At 49.6% G+C, this 20,825-nt stretch overlaps 1 protein-coding gene across 1 annotated transcript in view; it reads right to left on the reverse strand.

Annotated features, from left to right (window-relative positions):
- The window catches only part of TCERG1L (transcription elongation regulator 1 like), a 222,220-nt gene that overhangs the window by 59,976 nt on the left and 141,419 nt on the right, over positions 1-20,825 (reverse strand). Inside the window, exons 5-6 of the mRNA XM_046655503.1 lie at positions 16,519-16,610; positions 13,067-13,155 (exon numbers count right to left, since the gene is read on the reverse strand). Coding sequence (XP_046511459.1) covers positions 13,067-13,155; positions 16,519-16,610 — 181 coding nt within the window. The remainder of the gene's footprint in view (positions 1-13,066; positions 13,156-16,518; positions 16,611-20,825) is intronic.

Genomic DNA, 20,825 nt, shown 5'->3' on the forward strand with positions numbered 1-20,825 from the left:
CTCCACACACACACACACACACACACATCAGTGATTTGGGCATCGAGACTCAGCCGCCAACTGCCTCATCCCAGGGCTGACCAACCTGCTCCTTTCTCTGGAGCCACTGAAGGGAGGGAGCACTCAGCTAGGAGTCTGGGGGCTCGGAGGCTTACCTCTCAGAGCAGCTCTGCCCGCTGGGTCTGCAACAACTCCGGCAGTGAATTCATTGCAAGGGTCTCAGTGTCCTCATTTTTATTTTTATTTTTATTTTGAGGAAGATTAGCCCTGAGCTAACTGCTGCCAATCCTCCTCTTTTTGCTGAGGAAGACTGGCCCTGAGCTAATGTCCATGCCCATCTTCCTCTCCTTCATACATGGGACGCCTACCACGGCATGGCTTTTGCCAAGCCGTGCCATGTCTGCACCTGGGATCTGAACCGGCGAACCTTGGGCTTCTGAGAAACGGAATGTGCGAAGTTAACCACTGCACCACCGCGTCGGCCCCAGTGTCCTCATTTTTAAAAGAAGGGTGGTGGACTAGGGTCCCCAGATGACTTCTGAAGTCCCCTGCAACTTTTATTTTAGCGTCTATTCTTCTTTTCTCTTAATTTTCCAGTTTGGTGCCAGGATCGCAGTCACAGTCAGTGCTGGTGCCCCCTCCCTGCTGAGCAACCTCACAGCCAGGTGCACCCACCCTCAGCTCGCTGAGCTGGGCTGCCTTGGACTTACAGCTGCACCTTCCCTAGACAACTGTGCTCAGCCAGGGGCTGCCTGACCTGGATGCCTCCCCCCCGGGGCAGCCTGCAGCCCCGCTTGCCTGCGGGGTGGAGGGTGGGCCAAGTCTATGGTGCAGTTCATGGTCCAGGGCGCACGAGGCTCGGCCTCCAGCTGAGACCACATCCTCACTTAGTCTCTTCCTGCCCTCTTTCCTGCTCCCTGCTCCCCGGAAAGCCCTCCTCCCTGACTCACAGGCATCCAGTGCCATCCCGGACACTGCTTCTGGGGAAGCTGTCTCACGACAAACCTCAAAGGGGAGGAAGGACTAAGTATTCTGAAGACTTTCCAACAGGTGTGACAGCAGGCAGTGTCTGTGCTTGGGACACCTGCCCCACCCCCCTTCTCCCTTCCCTAAATGACCTGCACTTTGGGTTTTCAAAGACAAGACCTGATCCCACCAAACATGCCACTGCCACCACTACACTTCCGTGACGATGAGGCCCCAGACGTCCTTCAGCCGGTGAACGCAGCTCATTTTCTCATGGGTTCCTGGGGTGTTTTTCCTGCTGGTTCCAGACGATACTGTCAACTTGAGAAAGCCTTTACATTTGGGGATGTATTTGACCCAATTCTCCCGGATCCTGGATCTGTTTTGTTAATCACTTGCTGCTTTGGGGATACGCTGACTCTGCAAGCTCCTGGTGCTGCGTCCAGACACCCCCACTCGACATCCCCGCCGCGGGGAAGAGCCAGCACCCAGAACGCCCCAAAGTGGAGGAAATAGTCACACTCCCCAACTTCCACCACCAAGCTTCTAAAGCAAGGGAAGAGTGGAGCTAATTAGGGACTTAATAGGGATGATTACCCGGGAGAGAGCAGCAACGACAGTTAACACGGGGCACATTTATATCCAGGCTACAAAGAACCCCGTTCCTGTGCCGTGGGGACGCATGCGCAATGGAACCAAAGAGCCAGTGGCAGGGTAAATAAACGCGATTCCCCAAGAGAAGTCTGCCCATCCACTTGTTACGGTTGGTTTCAACTAGACCGAGCCAGCTGTAGCATGCAAAATTAATTTTATGTATCATTTTATGCACATTTTAAGTAATATGTATACGTTCCCCTCCTTTAATCACGCTGTGTAATTTCTGGACGGCTGCCCTAGTCCCCGTATCCCAGAGGATATAATTAGGGCATCAGAGTTATTTAAGTCTGGTGCAAAAACATCCACACTCAGCAGCCCCAATATGCAAAAATCTGGATTTTACCAGAAACTGAAAATGAAAACTGGGGTCGCTCCTTTGTTGTACAAAAGGATTCTCACAGCCGCCTTCACAGAGCAAAACCCCAATGTTTATAAGCTCCAAGCGTGGAGGACATTTCTGCTTCTCTCTCTAAGACTGATCTCAGCGCGTGGGGAGAGGAGGTATGTGCCTCGCCCCCACTTCCCCACACACAAAGACACTTTTTGGGTCCATCTCTCCATCTGAATTTTGCCCCTGCATGCCTGACCCAGGAGGAGCATCCTGAGGAGGACAGAGCCTGACATTCACTGGGTCACATCCCCAGGGCCGAAGTCTCTGAATCAAAGAGGCAGCGTCTGTGTGCTTTGCTCTGTTCTCTGTGAAAGATGACATGAGTGAAATCACATTAAAATAGAGCCAGAGCTGCCATTTCAGAGGAATTGCCATGCATGTCTTGTCTTCTTTATCTTCCCAACTGGCCCAAACCACCAATATTCCAAGAAGTAAGGACGAGAATATTCTGTCTGTAAGGAGTGATGAAACCGGACTTTCCTGATGACCGAATCACTAACCAATCAATGAAGTACAAGTCTAGCCTTTGCCTGATGACCAATTCTCAAGCCAATCTATGAAGTACACACCCAGCCTTACCTCATGGAGCGCCAATGAACTCTTCTTTAATGCAAATCAGCTCCTCCTCCCTTTTTCCCATAAAAACCCTGAGCCCCTCTCCTGTAATGGGAACGCTATTTGGGTTTCTACCTGAATCCGTGCTCCCTGGATTGCAATTCTTTGATCCCAAAATAAATGCCTCACTGCCTTGCATTTTGACTCTTTACTTTTAGGCGGACATCTCCCTCTCCGCATTCTCCCCATCTTTGTCTCCCATCTTTGTCCTGGTCCACAGGGTGGGTTGGGTGAGGGGGCGTGGGGCCTGCAGATACAAAGACTCAGGGAGGAGAGAATAGAGAGCTCCTCCCCACCTTCCCTCCTGGGGTACTGTGATGTCTAAGAAGAAAGAGATATTTGGTCTTCCTCACTGTTGCTAGCACAGAGCTTCTAGAACCCTCGGAATTTCCTAAGTGTTGAGAGCAAGAGAGAGAAAGGTGAAATGGGTGTCTTCTATTATGGGTATCACAAGTCCCTTTCAGCCTCACCTGATTTATGCTAATGAGGTGACTTTTGGAAAGCACCTGAGGATAGAGGCTGTCACCAGGAGAACCAACCATGTGATCAGAGATTTGGAACTTTCAGTCCCACCCCCTGACCTCTGGGAGGGGGGAGAGGAGAGGGGCTGGAGGTTGAGTTAGTCGCCAATGGCCAATGATTCACTCGTCAAGCCTATGTGATGAAGCCTCCATCAAACCCCAAAGGACAGTTTTGGAGAGCTTCCAGGCTGGTGAATAGGTGGAGATTCCGGAGAGTGGCGCTCTCCCAGGGAGCAAGGAAGCAGCTCGCCCTTCCCCATGCTGTGCCCTATGCATCTCTTCCATCTGGCTGTTCCAGGGTTATACCCTTTTATAACCAATCCATAATCTAGTAAGTAAACTGTTTTCCTGAGGTCTGTGAGCTGCTCTGGCAAATAATTGAAGCCAAGGAGGGGGTCATTGGAAACTCCGATGTACAGTAGTCTCCCCTTATCCGAGGTTTCACTTTCCATGGTTTCAGTTACCTGCAGTCAACTGTGGTTTGAAAATATTAAATAGAAAATTCCTGAAATAAACAATTTATAAGTTTTAAACTGCACGCCGTTCTAAGTAGCATGATGAAATCTCGAGCTGTGCGCTCCATCCCGCCTGGGACGGGAGTCATCCCTCTGTCCACTGTGTCCAGGCTGAACACGCCCCCACCCGTCAGTCACTTAGCATTAGGTTCTCAGACAGACTGTTGGTATCCAGACAGTGCATGTGTTCAGGTCCTCCTTATTTTACTTAACAATGACCCCAAAGCGCAAGAGTAGTGATGCTGGTGATTCGGATATGTATGCCAAAGAAAAGCGTAAAGTGCTTCCCTTAGGTGAAAAAGTGAAAGTTCTAGACTTAATAAGGAAAGAAAAAAATGATTGTATGCTGAAGTTGCTAAGATCTACGGTAAGAACGAATCTTCTGTCCAGGAAATCGTAAAGAAGGAAAAAGAAATTCGTGCTAGTTTGCTGTCAGACCTTGAACTGCAGAAGTTTTGGAAAAGGCATTAAATTCGTACAATATGACATTCTGAGAGAGAGAGAGCACATTCACAGAACCTTTATTGCAGTATATGGTTATAATTGTTCTATTTCATTATTAGTTATTGTTGTTAACCTCTCACTGGGCCTAATATGAATTAAACTTTATCGTAGGTAAGTATATATAGGAAGAAACAGTATATATAGGATGCGGCACTACCTGCAGTTTCAGGCTCCCTCTTGGGGCCTTGGAACGTATCCCACTCAGGTAAGGGGGACTGCTGTCCAGCCAGTTGGTCAGAAGCACAGTGACAGCAAGGTGACTCCCAGTTGGGGCCTGAAGTACACGTAGGGGGCAGTCTTGTGGGATTGAGCCCTTAACCTGTGGAGTCTGATGCTGTCTCCCCGTAGCTAGTTCCAGAACTGAGTGAAATTGTAGGATCCCTAGCTTGGGTCCAAGAATTGCTAGACGTGTGGAAAACCCATACATCCTGTGTCGGAGGTGGAGGGTGCTGCTGTGGAGTCTTGAGAGCGGGAGACACACACAGGAGCATGTTTTTCTTTACACCCCATGCCTCTCCTCCAACCCAACCACCTCTGGCCACAGTGCCCACCATCAACAATGTTTATTTAATGAGGAACACACAGATGACCAGACGTTCTGCCTGCCACTCAAGACACGGACAACGACCAGCCACAGAAATGGACTGTTGTGTGCGGGAGCAGCTTGTGCCTGGGGAGGTGCTCCGTGTGCTCCGTGTTGGTTTCAGAGCTCTCACCTCCAGGATCGGGGAGACGCGCCATGTCTTTTGCGGAGGCTGGCCAGGCTGTGACGTTGCAAGGCCATTCTAGACAGACGGTCATCAAGCACACTGGGTGGCGTGGGTGCCACCCAGTGAAAGGACATTTCAGCTGATGATGAGAATTCAACAAGATCTGTGTTCACGTATCTGTGCTTCTGAAGACCATCACTATGTCTCTGAATAACTCTTGAAAGATTTTATCCATCGATCTTTAGTTAGTGCATGTAAACTTATTTTCCAATTTTTAAATAATGAGCAGCATAAAAATGCCAGCAGTGACCAGGGGGAGCAGCGGGGGGCTCCAGCCTTGTGGAGAGAAGACACAAAACCCTCCAGAGGCTTGTTTTCAACATCAGAACACAGCCCAGGACCCCCAGATTGACTTCATGGAACAAAAGCCTTCCAGGGAACTCCATTGGACCATGGCTGAGGGCTTCCAGAAGAATCTGCCTTTATGGAGATTCAAAATGCCACATCCTTCGCTCTTACATTCATCACAGGTCCGGCTTCCTCAAAGCCTGGGGGCTTCTCCCCGCAGTGAATTCCTGAGCGCTGATTTCCCTGTTTAGCCAGAGGGGGACAGAATCACCAACCTGCCTGACAAAGGCGAGGGGCCAGCAGTGGCCCATGGCTGTCTCAGGATTAAAGCAAGGCCACTTGGAGACTAACAACAATAAGCCAAGAGCAGAGCTGGATTGGCGTTGATCAGCAGCACACTTGTTCAAGGAGCCGCCACCTCAGGAGGCCTCGTAAATGTGGATCTAAATGGCAGCCTCCTCATGCACCCGCCTCCGTCTGCCTTAACTAACCCTCTGTGACATTTACTTTTACATCAGAATCTCCTCCCCCAGCAAGTAATAGCTCACCTGTGCCTTCGCTGACATAATGAAAGGCTCAATTGTGCTAAGAGGATAGAGTGACATTTGGCTTCTCTTCAGTGGCTTGTATTCAAAGAAAAGTGCCGTTACGTGGTCTGAGTTCAGTTGGTGCGATTGTAGGTCATGTAACTGTACACGAAAAATAGACGTCCTCTGATGCGACCAGCCCCGCATCTGTCTTCACAACCACAACTTCTAATCACCCTTCTCTCGTTGAAAGGCATTCATATGTATCATGTTTGGGGAAATTTTCCTTCCTGTCTGAAAAAGTTCCACCAACTTCATCCAAGAACACATCTTCCATATTTATTCTTTTAAAGTCAAACATGTCCATATTGAGAAAAATCTAAAGGACCTACTTTTAAAATACTATACTCAATACATTAATAGTGATGAATTAATAAAAAGATGTCATCAATGTCATCAACAGTGCTAAAATGTTGAATAAAGTCAGAATAAAAAGGTTATGTTATGCTCTTAAACATACAATCAGGAGGACCAAGGAGCACAAGGATTTCGAAACAGTAGTCAGCTGCTCAAAAGACTGTCACCCGTGCTTAACATGTACAACAGTTCTCCAAAAGTACATCCCTTTTTGTCTTTAGTGGGCATAGAATTATTGCCCACCCTCCCACCTCCAAGGCAGAAATCTAACAACAGCCACTGGCTTCTCAGTGATGACGCAAGTTACTAACGCGGTAATCACTCAGCGTAGTCATTTAGATAATGCTCCTGTGGCCCCTGCATTTTAACTGCCTTCCCTTCTTAGGATGGAACATGAACCAGCTGTGCTGGGCTGTGGCTCCTTCTGAGAGTGTCAGTTTTCTGACTGATGCAGCATTGCCCTCCTCTTTCTTAAAGCACAGTGTTCTCTCTTCCTCAGACTTTTTTTTTGGTCAGGAAGTTTGGCCCTGAATTAACGTGCGTTGCCAATCTTCCTCTGTTTTGTATGTGAGATGCCCCCACAGCATGGCTTGATGAGTGGCGCTAGGTCTGCACCTGGGACCCAAACCTGTGGACCCTGGGCCACTGAGGCAGAGCAGGCAAACTTAACCACTACACCATGAGGCCACCCCCCATCCCCAGTCATTTTAAAAAGGACTTTGGGGGCCGGCCTTGTGGCCAAGTGGTTAAGTTCGTGTGCTCTGCTTTGGTGGCCCAAGGTTTCGCTGGTATGGATCTTGGGTGCAAACCTGTCACAGCGCGTCTGGCCATGCTGAGGCGGCATGCCACATAGTGGAACTAGAAGGACCTACAGCCAGAATATACAACTATGTACTGGAAGGCTTTGAGGAGAAGAATAAGGAGAAGAAAAGAAAAAGAAACGAAGAAAGATTGGCAACAGATGTTAGCTGAAGTGCCAATATCAAAAAAAAACAAAAAAAAAAAGGACTTGGGTTTGTTATTAATAGATCACTGACATAAAACTTGTACTACACCAATCTTGATTTCTTGGAAAATAATTTAATTCTAAAATCAATGTTCATTTCTTTTTTTTTTTTTAAAGATTTTATTTTTTTCCTTTTTCTCCCCAAAGCCCCCCGGTACATAGTTGTGTATTCTTTGTTGTGGGTCCTTCTAGTTGTGGCATGTGGGATGCTGCCTCAGCGTGGTTTGATGAGCAGTGCCATGTCCGCACCCAGGATTCAAACCAACTAAACACTGGGCCGCCTGCAGTGGAGCGCGCGAACTTAACCACTCGGCCACGGGGCCATCCCCAATGTTCATTTCTTTTAATTTCACAGAAAATAGCTAATTATTTGTAAATCCACAGTTTTTAAAATCATTTTAAAATGCTAATTATTCATTGGTATTGGCATTTAGTGTTATTTAAGCCAAAAGCTCATGGATGTTACACTTGAAGAATTACTTTTGAAATTTTCCCATATCTTCAACAACTCCAAGAAAAACATTTTAATTATCTCCCAATAATAGTGTAGTTTAATTCTCCCAAAATTGCCATTTGGGTAGAAAGCCAAATTATAGGAAAAAAAAAGAAGAAGAAATAAAAATTTCTTCAGAGACTAAACAATGCTATTCCAGTATTAACATATCTGAAAACAAGCTATTTGAAAACATACAGTCATGCGCTACATAATGACGTTTCGGTCAAAGACGGTGGTCCCATGAGATCGGTCCCATATAGCACCCCACCCTTAAGTGATGCATGAGTGTAGTTCAAATCCCACTGCAGCTCCTGCTGTGAGCCAAGGCCGGTCTTCCATTTTGAGGTGGACAGGATACCACTTTTTATGAAAGTTCATATATGGTCTTCCTCTTCTTTTTTCTTCTTAAAATATTATGCTTCAGACTACGGAATCCTTACAATTTCCCAAAGGTTTTAAGCTAAATGAGTTTCTGAATAGCAGAGTTGTCTGAAGGAATTACTCTGGACTCTGAAACCATCTTTAGTGGTTGAACTGACATGGGTCAAGAGACGAGGACAGGCAACAGCTCCTCCTCCAATTTCCCCCGTCATCAGGGCACTGCCTGTGCGTGTCTGCAGGTCTGCGTGTGACACGAACACCTTCAGGCAGGCTATGCATCTGGTCATCTCCCCTGGCAATAGAACAGCATGAGAATCCTACATACTTAAGGATAATTAAGGACCCACGCGCGTGCTTCAGGCATTCCATATGTATCCGGTTAGCTCTCGTGCACAGAACAGCTCCCGCCCAGAACAAGGAGAAAAGCACTCTCTTTCCTCATCACCTAACAGCGATTTATACAGCTCTCCCGCCTCCCAGTATGCTTTCCACGGAGCAAAAGTGTTAACCTTGAAAAGCAAGTTTCTTCCCTACAACTACATATTTAGGGTCTTAGTCTATCGTGCTGTCCTCCCAAACACTCAATTTCTCCGCTCCAATTTACTAAAAATTGGTGCAGAGCAGTTTCAGCTAAAGGCAGAGGGTGGGAGGCCACCACGTGCTGGCCAACACCGACCACTGACCATACAAAGAAGGCACAGATGCCAGTGTCTCCAGTTGGAGTATGGTTTACCAACATAGGCCGGTGATCAGGGCAGGGTCACAGGGCATGTTCAATGAAAACATTAACACAGTCAGAATATTTTGATTTCCATTCTCCATGTTTTGAGTAGATTTCAAAGTTCTTTTCTTTCTAGTGTTGGGATTCCAGCTGACCCCACATAGCTCTGTGATGATCAGGAGGAATCCTTTCTGGGCCTATGTTAGCCCAGCCTGCTTCCCACCCCCCACCCCTGGACCCCCTGCCTACACTGAATCCTCTAGAAGCCTCTAGAAATCCTAAGTTTTCTTAGGAGAATGTTGGTCTGAAGTTAAGGCTCTGGTTCTATAGGCAAAGGGTCTAATTCTCGGATCTGACCTGAGCTGGAAGCCTGGGCCCTCACTCTTCCCTCCCAGGGGGAAGTCCGCTCCCCTAGGCGGGAACAGAGCCCAGCGTTTGACTGACAAGTGACACTGTGGAGAGAATGCACCATCCAAGGAAGGAGAAGAACGAGACTCCCTGACACATGGGCAGGGAGTTCTGGGCGTTTGGCCATAAGAAGTAGAGGCTCACTCAGTGAAAATACCAGGGCCCCTTGGTGACCGTGTGTGCTCCTCTGGTGACCACTGCAGCTGACATTGCCCACAAGACCTGCTGGTGTCAGGGAGCACACCTCTCACTTCCCACCATTCTTATCAGGCACTTCCATGTGCAACACATCACCATGAGGACTTGCTTATCAGAAAGTTCAAGGTAGCCACTGCCTCTGGAACGTTCTCCATCTGGGTGAGGGCATCCTTACCATGCCATGAGCAGATTGGGATGTCCTAACATGCAGGTAGGTGGCCGGCAAGGATGACAGAGGATGGAGCCAGTGGTCCTGGCCTTCCTGCACCTCCAGTGGGTCTCTCTGCTCCTCGTCTCCCTGAGACCTGGTGGACTCTGAGCTACGGCTGACTACCAGCAGACCCCCAAGAACGGAGCTGGCGGGACACGCTTTGAGCTAATTGAGTGAAACAGGCACAGCTCCCAAGGGCAGAGCAGCCCTTCTCCTGGTGGCAGATCGCAGCGCCAGGAGTCAGTAGAGTGTGTTGTTACTGAGGTTTCCATATGTGTGATGCCGAGATTGATGAGGATGTCAGACCCCGTCACGTGCAAAGTCACTTCTCAGTCGGGGAATGAAGTCACAGAAGAAGCCAGTATGGCGGCTGCCCCGTCATCCTGTAAGGCCAAGAGTCCCTCCTCCACTTCTCATGAAAGGCAAACCCAGCCTGTAAGGTACAGTGGAGTCTTTCAACACTCACATCCTCAACCAAGCCTGCTCAACAAAGCCAAGAAACTCTCCTTCCAGAGGAATTGAGTCAGAAAAGCAGAAAATAAGGAGCACAGGGCAGGCCTTGGCAGCATCTCCATCACCTCGGGGAAACAGTGCACAGTCCATCCAGGAGGCCTAACTCTGATTCAGAGAGCACCCCATGGAGAGGAGCTCCTCCGTGCGCGAGCCAGCATCAGCTGTTCTCAGGGGCATGATGACCCGTGCCATCGCCCAGCTGGCTCTCCTGAAGGGCCTCTTGCCCCATTCTGCTGGAGAGTCAGGGAGAAGATGGCCAGAGAGCAGGCTCCACCCACGGAAGCCCAGGCAGGGCTCGTGCTGGTGTATAATTTACAGGCAAAGGACCCACATCAAGATGGTGGCGACGGCCGAGGGACAGTGTGAGCTCCCGGATCCCATTCAGCATATTGCACTGTAACATGGCAATATCGAGGAAGAAAAAACATGGCTTACCAATTAGAAGGTTCTAGTGCTCAAGGTCATGTCTTCCATAAGTATGGTAGTACCCCCTTATCCACGGAGGATATGTCCCAAGATCCCCAGGGGATGCCTGAAGCCACGGATAGAACCGAATCCTATATACGCTATGTTTTCCCTCTACATTCATACCTATGATACGGTTTAACTTATAAATTAGGCACAGGAAGAGACTAACAACAACTAACAATAAAATAGAACCATTATCACTATAGACTGGAGTAACTTGCCAGCATCACTACTCTTGCGCTTTGGGGCTGTTATTAAGTAAAACAAGCGTTACCTGAACGTAACCACTGCGATGCCGTGACAGTCAACCTGATAACACAGATGATAACGATACACTGTAGTAAAAGTTACGTTACATGAATGTGGTCTCTCTCTCTCTCAAAATACCTCATGGTACTGTGCTCACCCTTCTTCTTGTGGTCATGTGAGATGGCACCATGCCCACATGATGACATGAAGTGGGGTGAATGGCAAAGGCATTGTGACATGGCGTCTCGGGCAGGAGGGCGTGAGATTTCATCATGCTACTTGGAACAGTGTGCAATTTAAAACTGATAAGTTGTTTATTTCTGGAATTTTCCATCAAATATTTTCAGACCTTGGTTGACTGTGGGTACCGAAACCATGGAAAGTGAAACTCAGATCCGAGGGCCCAACTGTACAATCCCCTGGGGAGAGCACCACCGAGGCCATGGGACAGGGCCACATGCTTGTCTGAGTTTATCCCAATTCCCCTCAATGGGATTCGTTGTAAAGTGAGCCTGCCTCAGAGACACATTTGAGAGAGTGTTAAAACTTTATTGTTGAAGACCCCAAATAGCATTTGTGGCATAATAAAAATAAACAGTGTCTTTGTCCTGGATTCCAGGCACCAAACTCCAAAAGCCCTTGAATTTTCTGAGTAATAGGAGCTTGTTATTTATAACAAGCCCCTTGGACCACACCCGAGTTCATCTAATGCAGTGACTCTTGGAAGATGGCTGGTCATAAGAAAGACGAACCACAGAATTGGTGGGATGGGCATTTCAGCCCCAGCCCCCAACCTCCAGGGAGGGGAGGCGAGCTGGAGATGGAGTTGGGTCACTTGACCAATGATGTCATCAATCTTGCCTGTGTGACAAAACAGCCCTGAAGCCCCCTGAGAGCTTCGAGGCTGGGGAACACGTGGACATCCTGGGAGGGCGGTGCACCTGATGAGGGCAGGGATGCTCTGTCCTGCCCCATACCTCCCCTGTGCATCTCTCCGTCTGGCTGTTCCTCAGCTGTATCCTTTATAATAAAACCATCATCATAAGTAAACCACTTTTCTAAGTTCTGTGAGTCATTCAAGCAAATTATCAAACCTGAGGGGAGGTTGCGGGAGGCTCCAAATTTGCAATCAGCCAGGCAGAAATGCAGGTGACCCCAGGCCCCATTTGTGATGAGTCTGAAGTGGGGCAGTCTTATGGGACTGAGCGCTCAGCCTGTGGGGTCTGGGCTAACTCCAGGAGTCGGCGTCAGACTGAATGAACTGTAGGATACTCCGCACGTGTTGGGAGAATTGGAGAATTGGTTCTTGTTAGGAAACAACACAGCGTGAAGATAAGGAGGCCCCGACCCAAGAGGCGTCCCCAGGGTGCAGAGCAGTTTCAGCTAAAGGCAGAGGGTGGGAGGCCACCACGTGCTGGCCAACACCGACCACTGACCATACAAAGAAGGCACAGATGCCCGTGTCTCCAATTGGAGTATGGTTTACCAACATAGGCAGGTGATCAGGGCAGGGTCACAGGGCATGACAGATGCCCAACGTGCCCTTTGACATCTCTAGTCACCAGGGACACTATGCGAGGCTGACGTCAGACCCGGGGACCATGGCAGGCTGCGTTCCTACCGGGACAGCACATTAAGCGGACACAAGTGGTTGCTATTTCTGTTCTCTAAATTGGTGTTCCTCCCAACTGTATCCTGCACTCTAATCTTCAGGTGTGAAAACTAATTTTTACTATAGTAACCTTTTTTATTCTGCTCCCAAATTACTCCATTATAAAAGGACATTTTTAAAAACCAAAGACGGTGGCTCCCTCGTGGAGGGTCTTCTGAGCATGCCATCGTCAAAGACCAGGAATCCTCACCAGGCAAATGGAGAAAGCCAGACACATCTTTAATTAACAGCCATACAGTCCTGCTTTTCTGGGAGTAGAGGGAAAAAATCCTTTGAAGCTGAAGGCATGCTACGTTTTCTTCAGACACTGTCTCTCGCTGATATATACACATGCAACAGCATTATTATTTTAATACATATTCACAAATATATTGGAGCAGGACAACTTATCACTTCAATACTCTTTCTTTCTGCAGAATGTGACAACAGAGTAGAACTATACCTGCCATGAGTTGCAAATTAATTTTTTAAAGCACAATGTTATCTAAGGAGCATGCATTTTCTCTTTGGTGACCACAAGCAAATGCTGGGACAAGACAAGGCTCATTGCTCTCGGTTTCCAGGCATCTTACCAGGGGGATCCGGGCACCGGAGTAGAGGCCACGGGTCTGCTGCCTTTTGCTGCGCTGTTCTCTCCAGTCACTAGGATCGGTGGAGGCTCCTTTCAACAGAAAGAGGAGAGCATTTTTTTCTTTTAGTTTAAACACTCATCTTCAATTACAGGCAAGCAAGTAAAGAATAACAGGCCTCCTGCAGACAGACCTGCCTACAGTAGCCAGTAAATAATGACCCGCTCAGTACAGCAAAGTAAATGGGCCTGGGCAATTATGCTGAGAATAGAATGAATGGCACAATGGTCTGTGTTGAGTAACTCAGACAAAGGCATCCCCCTAATTATCCCAAATTGGCTGAGCCGCCTGCTTCTGCAGACATGGAGACAGGCAGTGGCAGGTGGGGGATTGCTTCTGGATGCCTTGATGACTTAGGGGCAGAAAATCCCACTGGATTCATCTTCAGAAACAGGCTGACCAGCGGTGGGCACCATGCCGTCAAAATCTTGCATTCATTGGCCGAGAACCTGGAAGCTCTGAGGGGTTTTGGCGCGGCCAGGGCTGGCCCAGCCGGGTCCCTTGAAGGCAGGAGGAGTGACAAGCCATTGTCCCCGAGGCATCCCGTTGCTCTGGTGACGAGCCCCTTTCTGGAGCATCTACCTGGGCAGAGTTCAGGGGTGTTCACATCGCGCAGGCGATTCCGGGCACAGTGGGGTTGAACATCACTGTCTCTGTGTCTCCAGTTAGAAAATAAAGAGTCTTTGAACATTACATCACCTAGAAGAAAATGATGATTTATTCCCTACATTTAAAAAGAAAAAAAAAAAAGAAAACTGTGGCTGGAACCCGGGATCATTGTTACGGACAGAATTGGGAGAGAAACTGAAGTTGCTCAAGATAGGAAAATACAGAGGGTTACACCACCAACTAGATAGAAACCCACGATTTCGAGTAACCCAAGGTGCATCGATGTGTGGCGGACACTGGACCTTCGTTAAACATAGTGAAAACAACACCAGATTCCTACAGGTGGAACTGCAAAATCTCAAAGGAATTTTTTAAAATTAAGACTCATTTCAATTTTATAGCAGCTAAAGGAGGAAAGGAGCTCACGGTGAGCACAGTAGATTCTAGTTGGGGGGGCGATTTTTTCTTCTTCTCCCAGCTGTTCCTATGGTTTTAGTCTCAAACTTAGAATAACATGATAAAGATTGTGTTCTCTTTCTCTCAGAAAATGAGGTGAGATTAAAAGATACCAGTGCAACAGCCAGGTTCTGAGCTGAGAACGTCAAGTGCAACGAAAGCTCTAGATTCATCTAAAAAAAAATTGAATGTTGCCACAAAATTTTAGAATCTCTTGTTTCTCCCACCGTCAATGGCAGTGCTCTATAAGATAGCATAGGTGAGGAGACGATTAACCCCTTGCTTGAATGATCAAACCTAAAGGCAGTCAGTCCTCCAGGGTCCAGTGTGGGCACCCGGTGTGGGGCTGGCCTCACGAGGGGACAGTGTTTGCACCAAAAGCCAACAAGCATGCTTGTTCCAGGCCCCCGAGGGCTGCACTGGGGTCAGCACACATTTCTATCATTTCAGTCCCCTTTCAGACCGAGTAGTTGGAAACGAAAGTGCTGAAGTATGGAAGCCATGAAACATGAAAATCAAACAAAAAGTTGAAAGAACCCCAAGCGCCTATAAGAGCCAAGGTGAAATCAAACCCAGACAATGGGGCGCTCGGCTAAAACCTTTGACAACAGCATGAACACTGCCCATCCAGGAGATGTGGACTGAGAAGGGTCACATTATCAGGAATGAAGGCCCAGTGCAAGGAGAGGTGGCCAAGAGGAAGGATGAGACGTTCTGAGATGAAAACACTCATTTCCAGTGCCATCTTGGGGGGAGGGCAGCTCGGGGAGGGCACCTGTGCAACCTCACACCATAACGTCTGGGAAGAGGGTTCGTCTCATGCACTCGTGCTCCTCCTGCTCTTTTACTGGGGTCTCCTGGGGCCCCTCATTCACTCTGACAGGTAATTATGTTGAATACATGATTTGTCATTTATAGAATTATCCTTAAGTTTGTAAGTTTAAGAGCGATGTCTTTTAGAGTTTTCGGGTCGTAGAAAATGCCTTTGTTTCCCATGAGAAAATAAGGTCAGGATAAATAATTAACATAATAGGGAGCATTCACAAACTGTGGTATTAAAAAACATACTAAGACTAGAGTGTATATTACTGATCCAATTAGAGAAACGAGGGGAGATTTTCATTATGAAGCCAAGTGAACAATGAAACCCAAGGAGGGGGTTCTGAGGCGTGGGCTTCCCCAGCTAATTATCCCAGTAGACACGGTGGGACTGGATCTGCGATGGGGTCTGACACTGAGGTGTGGCGGTGCTGGCATTCTCCACCTCTAGTCACCAAGGCCTCCGGCATGAGGCACGAGCACAGGTAATGATTTCCTGTTGGTGATAAAAATGGCTAATCGTGGCATAAAACTTCCCTTCCACGCTAAAGTAATAAAAGTGAATTAGACACACAGAGCCCACCGATAAAGAAAGTATTTAAGGCACTAGAAGGACTATCTGTTTAATAAATATGTAATTCTGGCATGGATGTTAATCTCCTATGGAGAAATCCTACACTGGGGAGAGAAAGTTTAATTTGCACTAACATTCGTGGTCAATTTTCGCCATTTGACATCGGCCCTGATGATGGGGAAGGAGTGGACCACCCAGTGACAGTGCCTGAGAGGGGAATGTCTTCATGGGGGAAGCCGGCGGGGCAGGAACATTACACAGGGCCTGAGGCCGGGACGTAGCTGACGAAAGTAAAGTAGGAGCGAATGTTAACAGCACACCCAGTCGGACCAGAGGCCTCCAGCATATTTGACAGATCAGAGCAAATTAAGTGCCACTTGTCACTTTCCAATGTGGCAGTAAAAGCTAATCCCTGGGTTGTTCCCAGGATGTAAATGTACCAAACACATCCTCAGTCAATATTTAACATCCTATCCGGCAAAGAGAAGGACTGAGATCAGAATGCATTAAGGAAAAAGCAAACGTGCACTGGGGTTTTTTTTTAACAATAAAATCCAAATATGAACTACGGCCTTGCCTGAGTGGTGAGGGTCTGCCTGCAGCCTGGCCACCACGACACTCTCTCTTGAAGGGTGGGGACACTGTACCTGCACAGGATGCCAGGATCACCGCCTACACCCTTCCCAACACAGCACCGACCAAGCTCTGGGATCCGGATCCAGAGAGGAAGGCCAGGTGGCTTTTACCTAACCTCTGGGATGATTCACCCTTTCCCTCAGTGTCCTGGTATGCGTGGATTTCCCTGTTTCACACGGCGGACCACAAAGTGCCAGTGCACAGAGCCATACAGGCAAACAGGTGCAGAGGGTGTGCTGGCCCTTCGCCCTCTGAACCCGGGGCTGTGTCTCTAAAACATGCAGTGGGTCCCGAGACTCACCTTGCCTCCTTCGTCCCCAGCCGGGCTCTTCCTGTCCGCGTGCAGCATCAGGGCAGGCGGGCGGGGTGCGAGGCTGCGCTCTCTGCTTTTATCTGTGGGACCAAAACAATTGTCATTAGCATTCCATTTGTCACATCAGTTTGGAAAAACTAAACAAGGATAAAATGCAGCCTTGAAAATTGTAACTGGTTAGCAAACAGTGCAGCCCACGGAAAGGTTGTGCTGTGACGTCACCTCATCTGTGGTCTGGTGACAAAGTCCCTTAATGACGTCAAACTCCTCTGGCAAATCCCTCTATATCTACGTGCAGCATCTTCCATGATGCTATTGGCCACGCCTCATGGCCCACTACGTGAGTTACCGATGGATGGGACACAGGCCTCCCTGACAAGGACAAGGGCCAATGTGGGACAGCAGGCTTCAACGGCTGGTGGCCATGATGGGCCCCCTTGGCTCTGACCCTGATGGGGGGAACTGGAGGGGTTCACACTGGTCAGACCCTTGGTTAACTTCCTTCGCTCATCACTAAAGTGGGTGCTGGCTTTGCCTCGGGCCGGCCCACACAGCACTACACAAAAGCAGTTGGGGAAGAAGGAAGGAAATGGCCAAAACGTGGATTCTGGGTATGAAAGCAAAGTTGAGGTCTCATCTTATCCTAAAATGTCTACATAGCCCCCAGATGTTTGCAAGTGGTGAACAGGTGCCATGAAAGACAGCAAGAGCCACCACAGCTTCGACACCAAGAAGTAAAACAACAAACCCGAACCACCAAGCTACACACCTACCTAACAAATAGACAAATTAACTGAGGACACGCGGGGCCCCTCGCAGGCTGGAAGGCCAGGGCCCTCTGGAAGCAGAGGGACTGCTGGACTCGGAGCTTGCGTCTGGTCTGGGCAGCACAGCTGGGAGGATCCTGGGCCAGAACCTTCCCAGTGGAAGGGAGGAAGGGGGGACGGTGAGGACCTTCTTACATGTGCGTGTGTGCATGTGTCTGGGTGTGTCTATGCATATGTGCATGCACACACACACGGCAGCAGCAGGAGAGGAGCTCTCGGCCTCTTCAGGCCCACATGTCTGTGCCTGGAGAGCGGAGGCAGGGGAGGATCCGAGTTGGGAGGCCAAAAGGGCCCCTTTCATTTCCATCCCGTCTTCCTCAACCCACTGCAAACTCGGGCTTCCTCTGGCCCCATCCTGGGGAGGAGGTTTGCAGGAAGACCCTATGGGCTCAGAGCCCCTGTGGGCCCAGCCATCATGCTCACAGTGGGCGTCTGCCCCTGGAACCCTTGTGGCTGCAGAGCGAGGGCCAGCCTGCAGGGCAGCCAGCTGCCGAGCCCTTGGGGAGGAAGGGCCTCCCTGTGGCAGCAGTCAGTTAACAGCTGTGCTTCTGAGGAGGAGCAGCCCCAGGGAGCAGCTCTGGACCTGGACCTAACGTCCCATCCACACACAGGTGCTGCGTGTGGACAAGGCAGGAGCGCAGGGAGCCCTCCCCTTCACCGGTCGAGTTGGGGGACGGATGCACAGAGAGTGTTAGGACCACAGCGAGGCTCATTGTCTGCTTGCTGTCACTCTCAAGAGCGCCCTGGCCTGTGGGCTCTCCCCACTGGGCAGCTGGCTGGTCCTGGATGTTAGGTGCCCTTAGCTCAGGCTGGCAGCACACAGACCGAGCATGGACTCCTGGCCTCCCTGGCCTCCTCCTGTTTTTAGCGTCTCACCCCACGTGTGTCTAGAGCCCCACTATGCCCGCACTTTTCCTTCACACAGAGGAGGCCAGTGCTGACCACCAGACTCCTGGAGAGCTGAGACCACCACCAAGAGACACGCCTTGGGGCCTGGCAACCAAATGTGAGTCCATTTCAAAATCAACCTTGGAGTAGGAATGATCAGCTTTGTGTTAACGGTATAACCTCCTAACCTGGAGGGCGGTGGAAAAGTTCTGTTATCACTCACGGTGACAAGCAGAGCCCCCGGATTGGTAACATTTCCAGAACGCTTAAGAATTGCTCCCCAAAGCCTACTTCTCATCATGATGCAAAAGGCAGCCTGGAGCCTGGACACCAAGATTTCTGCCCTGGATCCACACAGGGCTGTCCTGTCCTCCCCTCTGTTTCTGTGTCTGCAGAATGGGTTAGCAGTTCACGGCATCTACATCAGAGAGAAGAACTGACAGATGGGGAACGATCTAGGAAAATGGTCATTTGCGGTATGACTTGAAGGCAAAATGTGGTAGAAACTGAAGCACTGTTTGAAAACTGGAGGCAAACAGACAAGTGTGACTCCGTTTCCTAGGCATCTGGGGAGAGTGGGTTTTTCTTTTTGGAATCACATGACCAGTTCCCTCGCTGTTTTATGTACTATGTAGGGACCCTCATCCTCAGTCAATCATGATGGGTTCACCAATGTCAATGTCAAAGCCACTTGTGCCCACACTACCTCCCGTGGCTGCCCACTCCTCTCCTTTACTCAGGAGACGGTTTTTGAGGTGGACACCTGATGATCTAAATACCCGGAGCCCTCAGTGGCAGGACTGTCCTCTTCTGGTCAAACAAGCTGTAAAGCAAGGGCGGGGTGATTCCATTAGGTCAAAGATAGATTTCCTGGATACTCTGCCCCATCCCACCCCTCCTACGGAGCCTGTACATGGAACAAGATGCCAGAGCCAAGGGAGCTCCTTTTGGGCTTCAGCCCAGGCCCCATCTGTCTGGGCACCCACCAATGTGTGTGTGTGTGTGGGGGGGGGTGACCAGAGGCATCTGAGAGGCAGTTCTGGAGCCCCAGCTCGCCTCCCACCTGCAGCCAAGGAAACGGGATGGGGAGCAGGTGCCAGAGTGGGTCAGAGGAGGTCTGCACTGAAGGCTGGGTGTGGGCAGCAGGATGGCTAGACGGGCCAGAGAAACGCATGGGCCTGCGTCGGGGGACCTTGAGGAGAGAGCCCCAGAGAGGGTGGATGTCTGAAGAAGCCATCAGAGCAGGTTTTGTGAGAAAGAAAGAGGCGGGGCTCTAGGAGGCCGACGTTGAAGGAGCTGCCCAGGCGGTCAGGCAGGACCTGGACCCTTGTCCCTCGCTGAGCGTGGGAGACCAGAGAATAAAAATAAGCTGCAGAGGGTGCTTGCCAGGTGGCTCAGCAGTTAAGTTTACACATTCTGCTTCAGCTGCCAGGGGTTCGCCAGTTCGGATCCCCAGTGTGGACATGGCACCACTTGGCAAGCCATGCTGTGGCAGGCGTCCCACATATAAAGTAGAGGAAGATAGGCACGGATGTTAGTTCAGGGCAGTGTTCCTCAGCAAAATGAGGATTGGTGGCAGATGTTAGCTCAGCGCTAATCTTCCTCAAACAAACAAAAAGCTGAAGAAACCCAGCGCAAAGCAGGCCACGGAAGGGGGCAGGAAAGCTTCCACTTCAAAAGAAGTCACGTGTTGTGGTTACGGCCCTGGACTCCACCGTTTAATCACTGGATTGAGACCTGTGTGGTGGCTAGAAGGGAGCAGATGGCTTTTTACTGCCTGACCGTGGACCAGAGCCAGTCGGTCTGGATTTCATCCGAGTCTGAACAAGCCGTGCAGGGAAAGAATGGGGGTGCGTGGTGCTTCCACGCCCCGCGCCCCAGGCTTCCGCGCAGCAGCCCGGTGTAAATATGCAGCCGTCCTTAACAGAAGCGCGGGTTGGCGCGCAAAAAGGATGATCAGAAAAACACGTGTGAGGAAGCCGACAGCCAAGACACGTGCCTACAGCGCTATTCTCAAATGAGGGTAGGATTGCAGCGTTTATTCCCTCATTATCTTGAGAAAACATATTAAAATCTTTCTTTTATTGAAAACGGTTGATCTCTGTAAAACTCCGCTCTTCAAATCTGGCTCTGAGATAAATGGGGTTGCGTTGCTCCTGGTGACTGCTGCTTGGAGAAGATGCTTTTGACGATTACTTGAAAGCCCCTGATCAGACGTATCCCCCAGAATCGCCGTGACAAATGCCTGTGCCCGGCCCTGCACAGTTTCCTTAATCGCTGGCACTTTGGAACAGCCATTGATTTCGCAGGCACCCAGGAGGCGCGCGGCGGGGCGGGGCGCCTGGGGCTCTGCGTGTAATTGGGTCCGCGCCTCGCACTCCATCGCGGAAGCGCTCGCTCTACGGCTCTCCGTGGGCCACTTCTGGGGTCCACTCTGACATGCTTAAGTACTCTCTGCTCTGGGCCTCTCCACAAACTCCGATGATGTTGTCATAAAAGGCTCCCTTGAGGGTGGAGGAGAAGTAGTTTATGGAGGAAAGACGACAAGTTGTAACACTACAGGGGCTCAAGTACTTAGGG

The sequence above is a fragment of the Equus quagga genome, chromosome 2 (genome assembly GCF_021613505.1).
Source record: "Equus quagga isolate Etosha38 chromosome 2, UCLA_HA_Equagga_1.0, whole genome shotgun sequence".
Classification (NCBI taxonomy): Eukaryota; Metazoa; Chordata; class Mammalia; order Perissodactyla; family Equidae; genus Equus; species Equus quagga.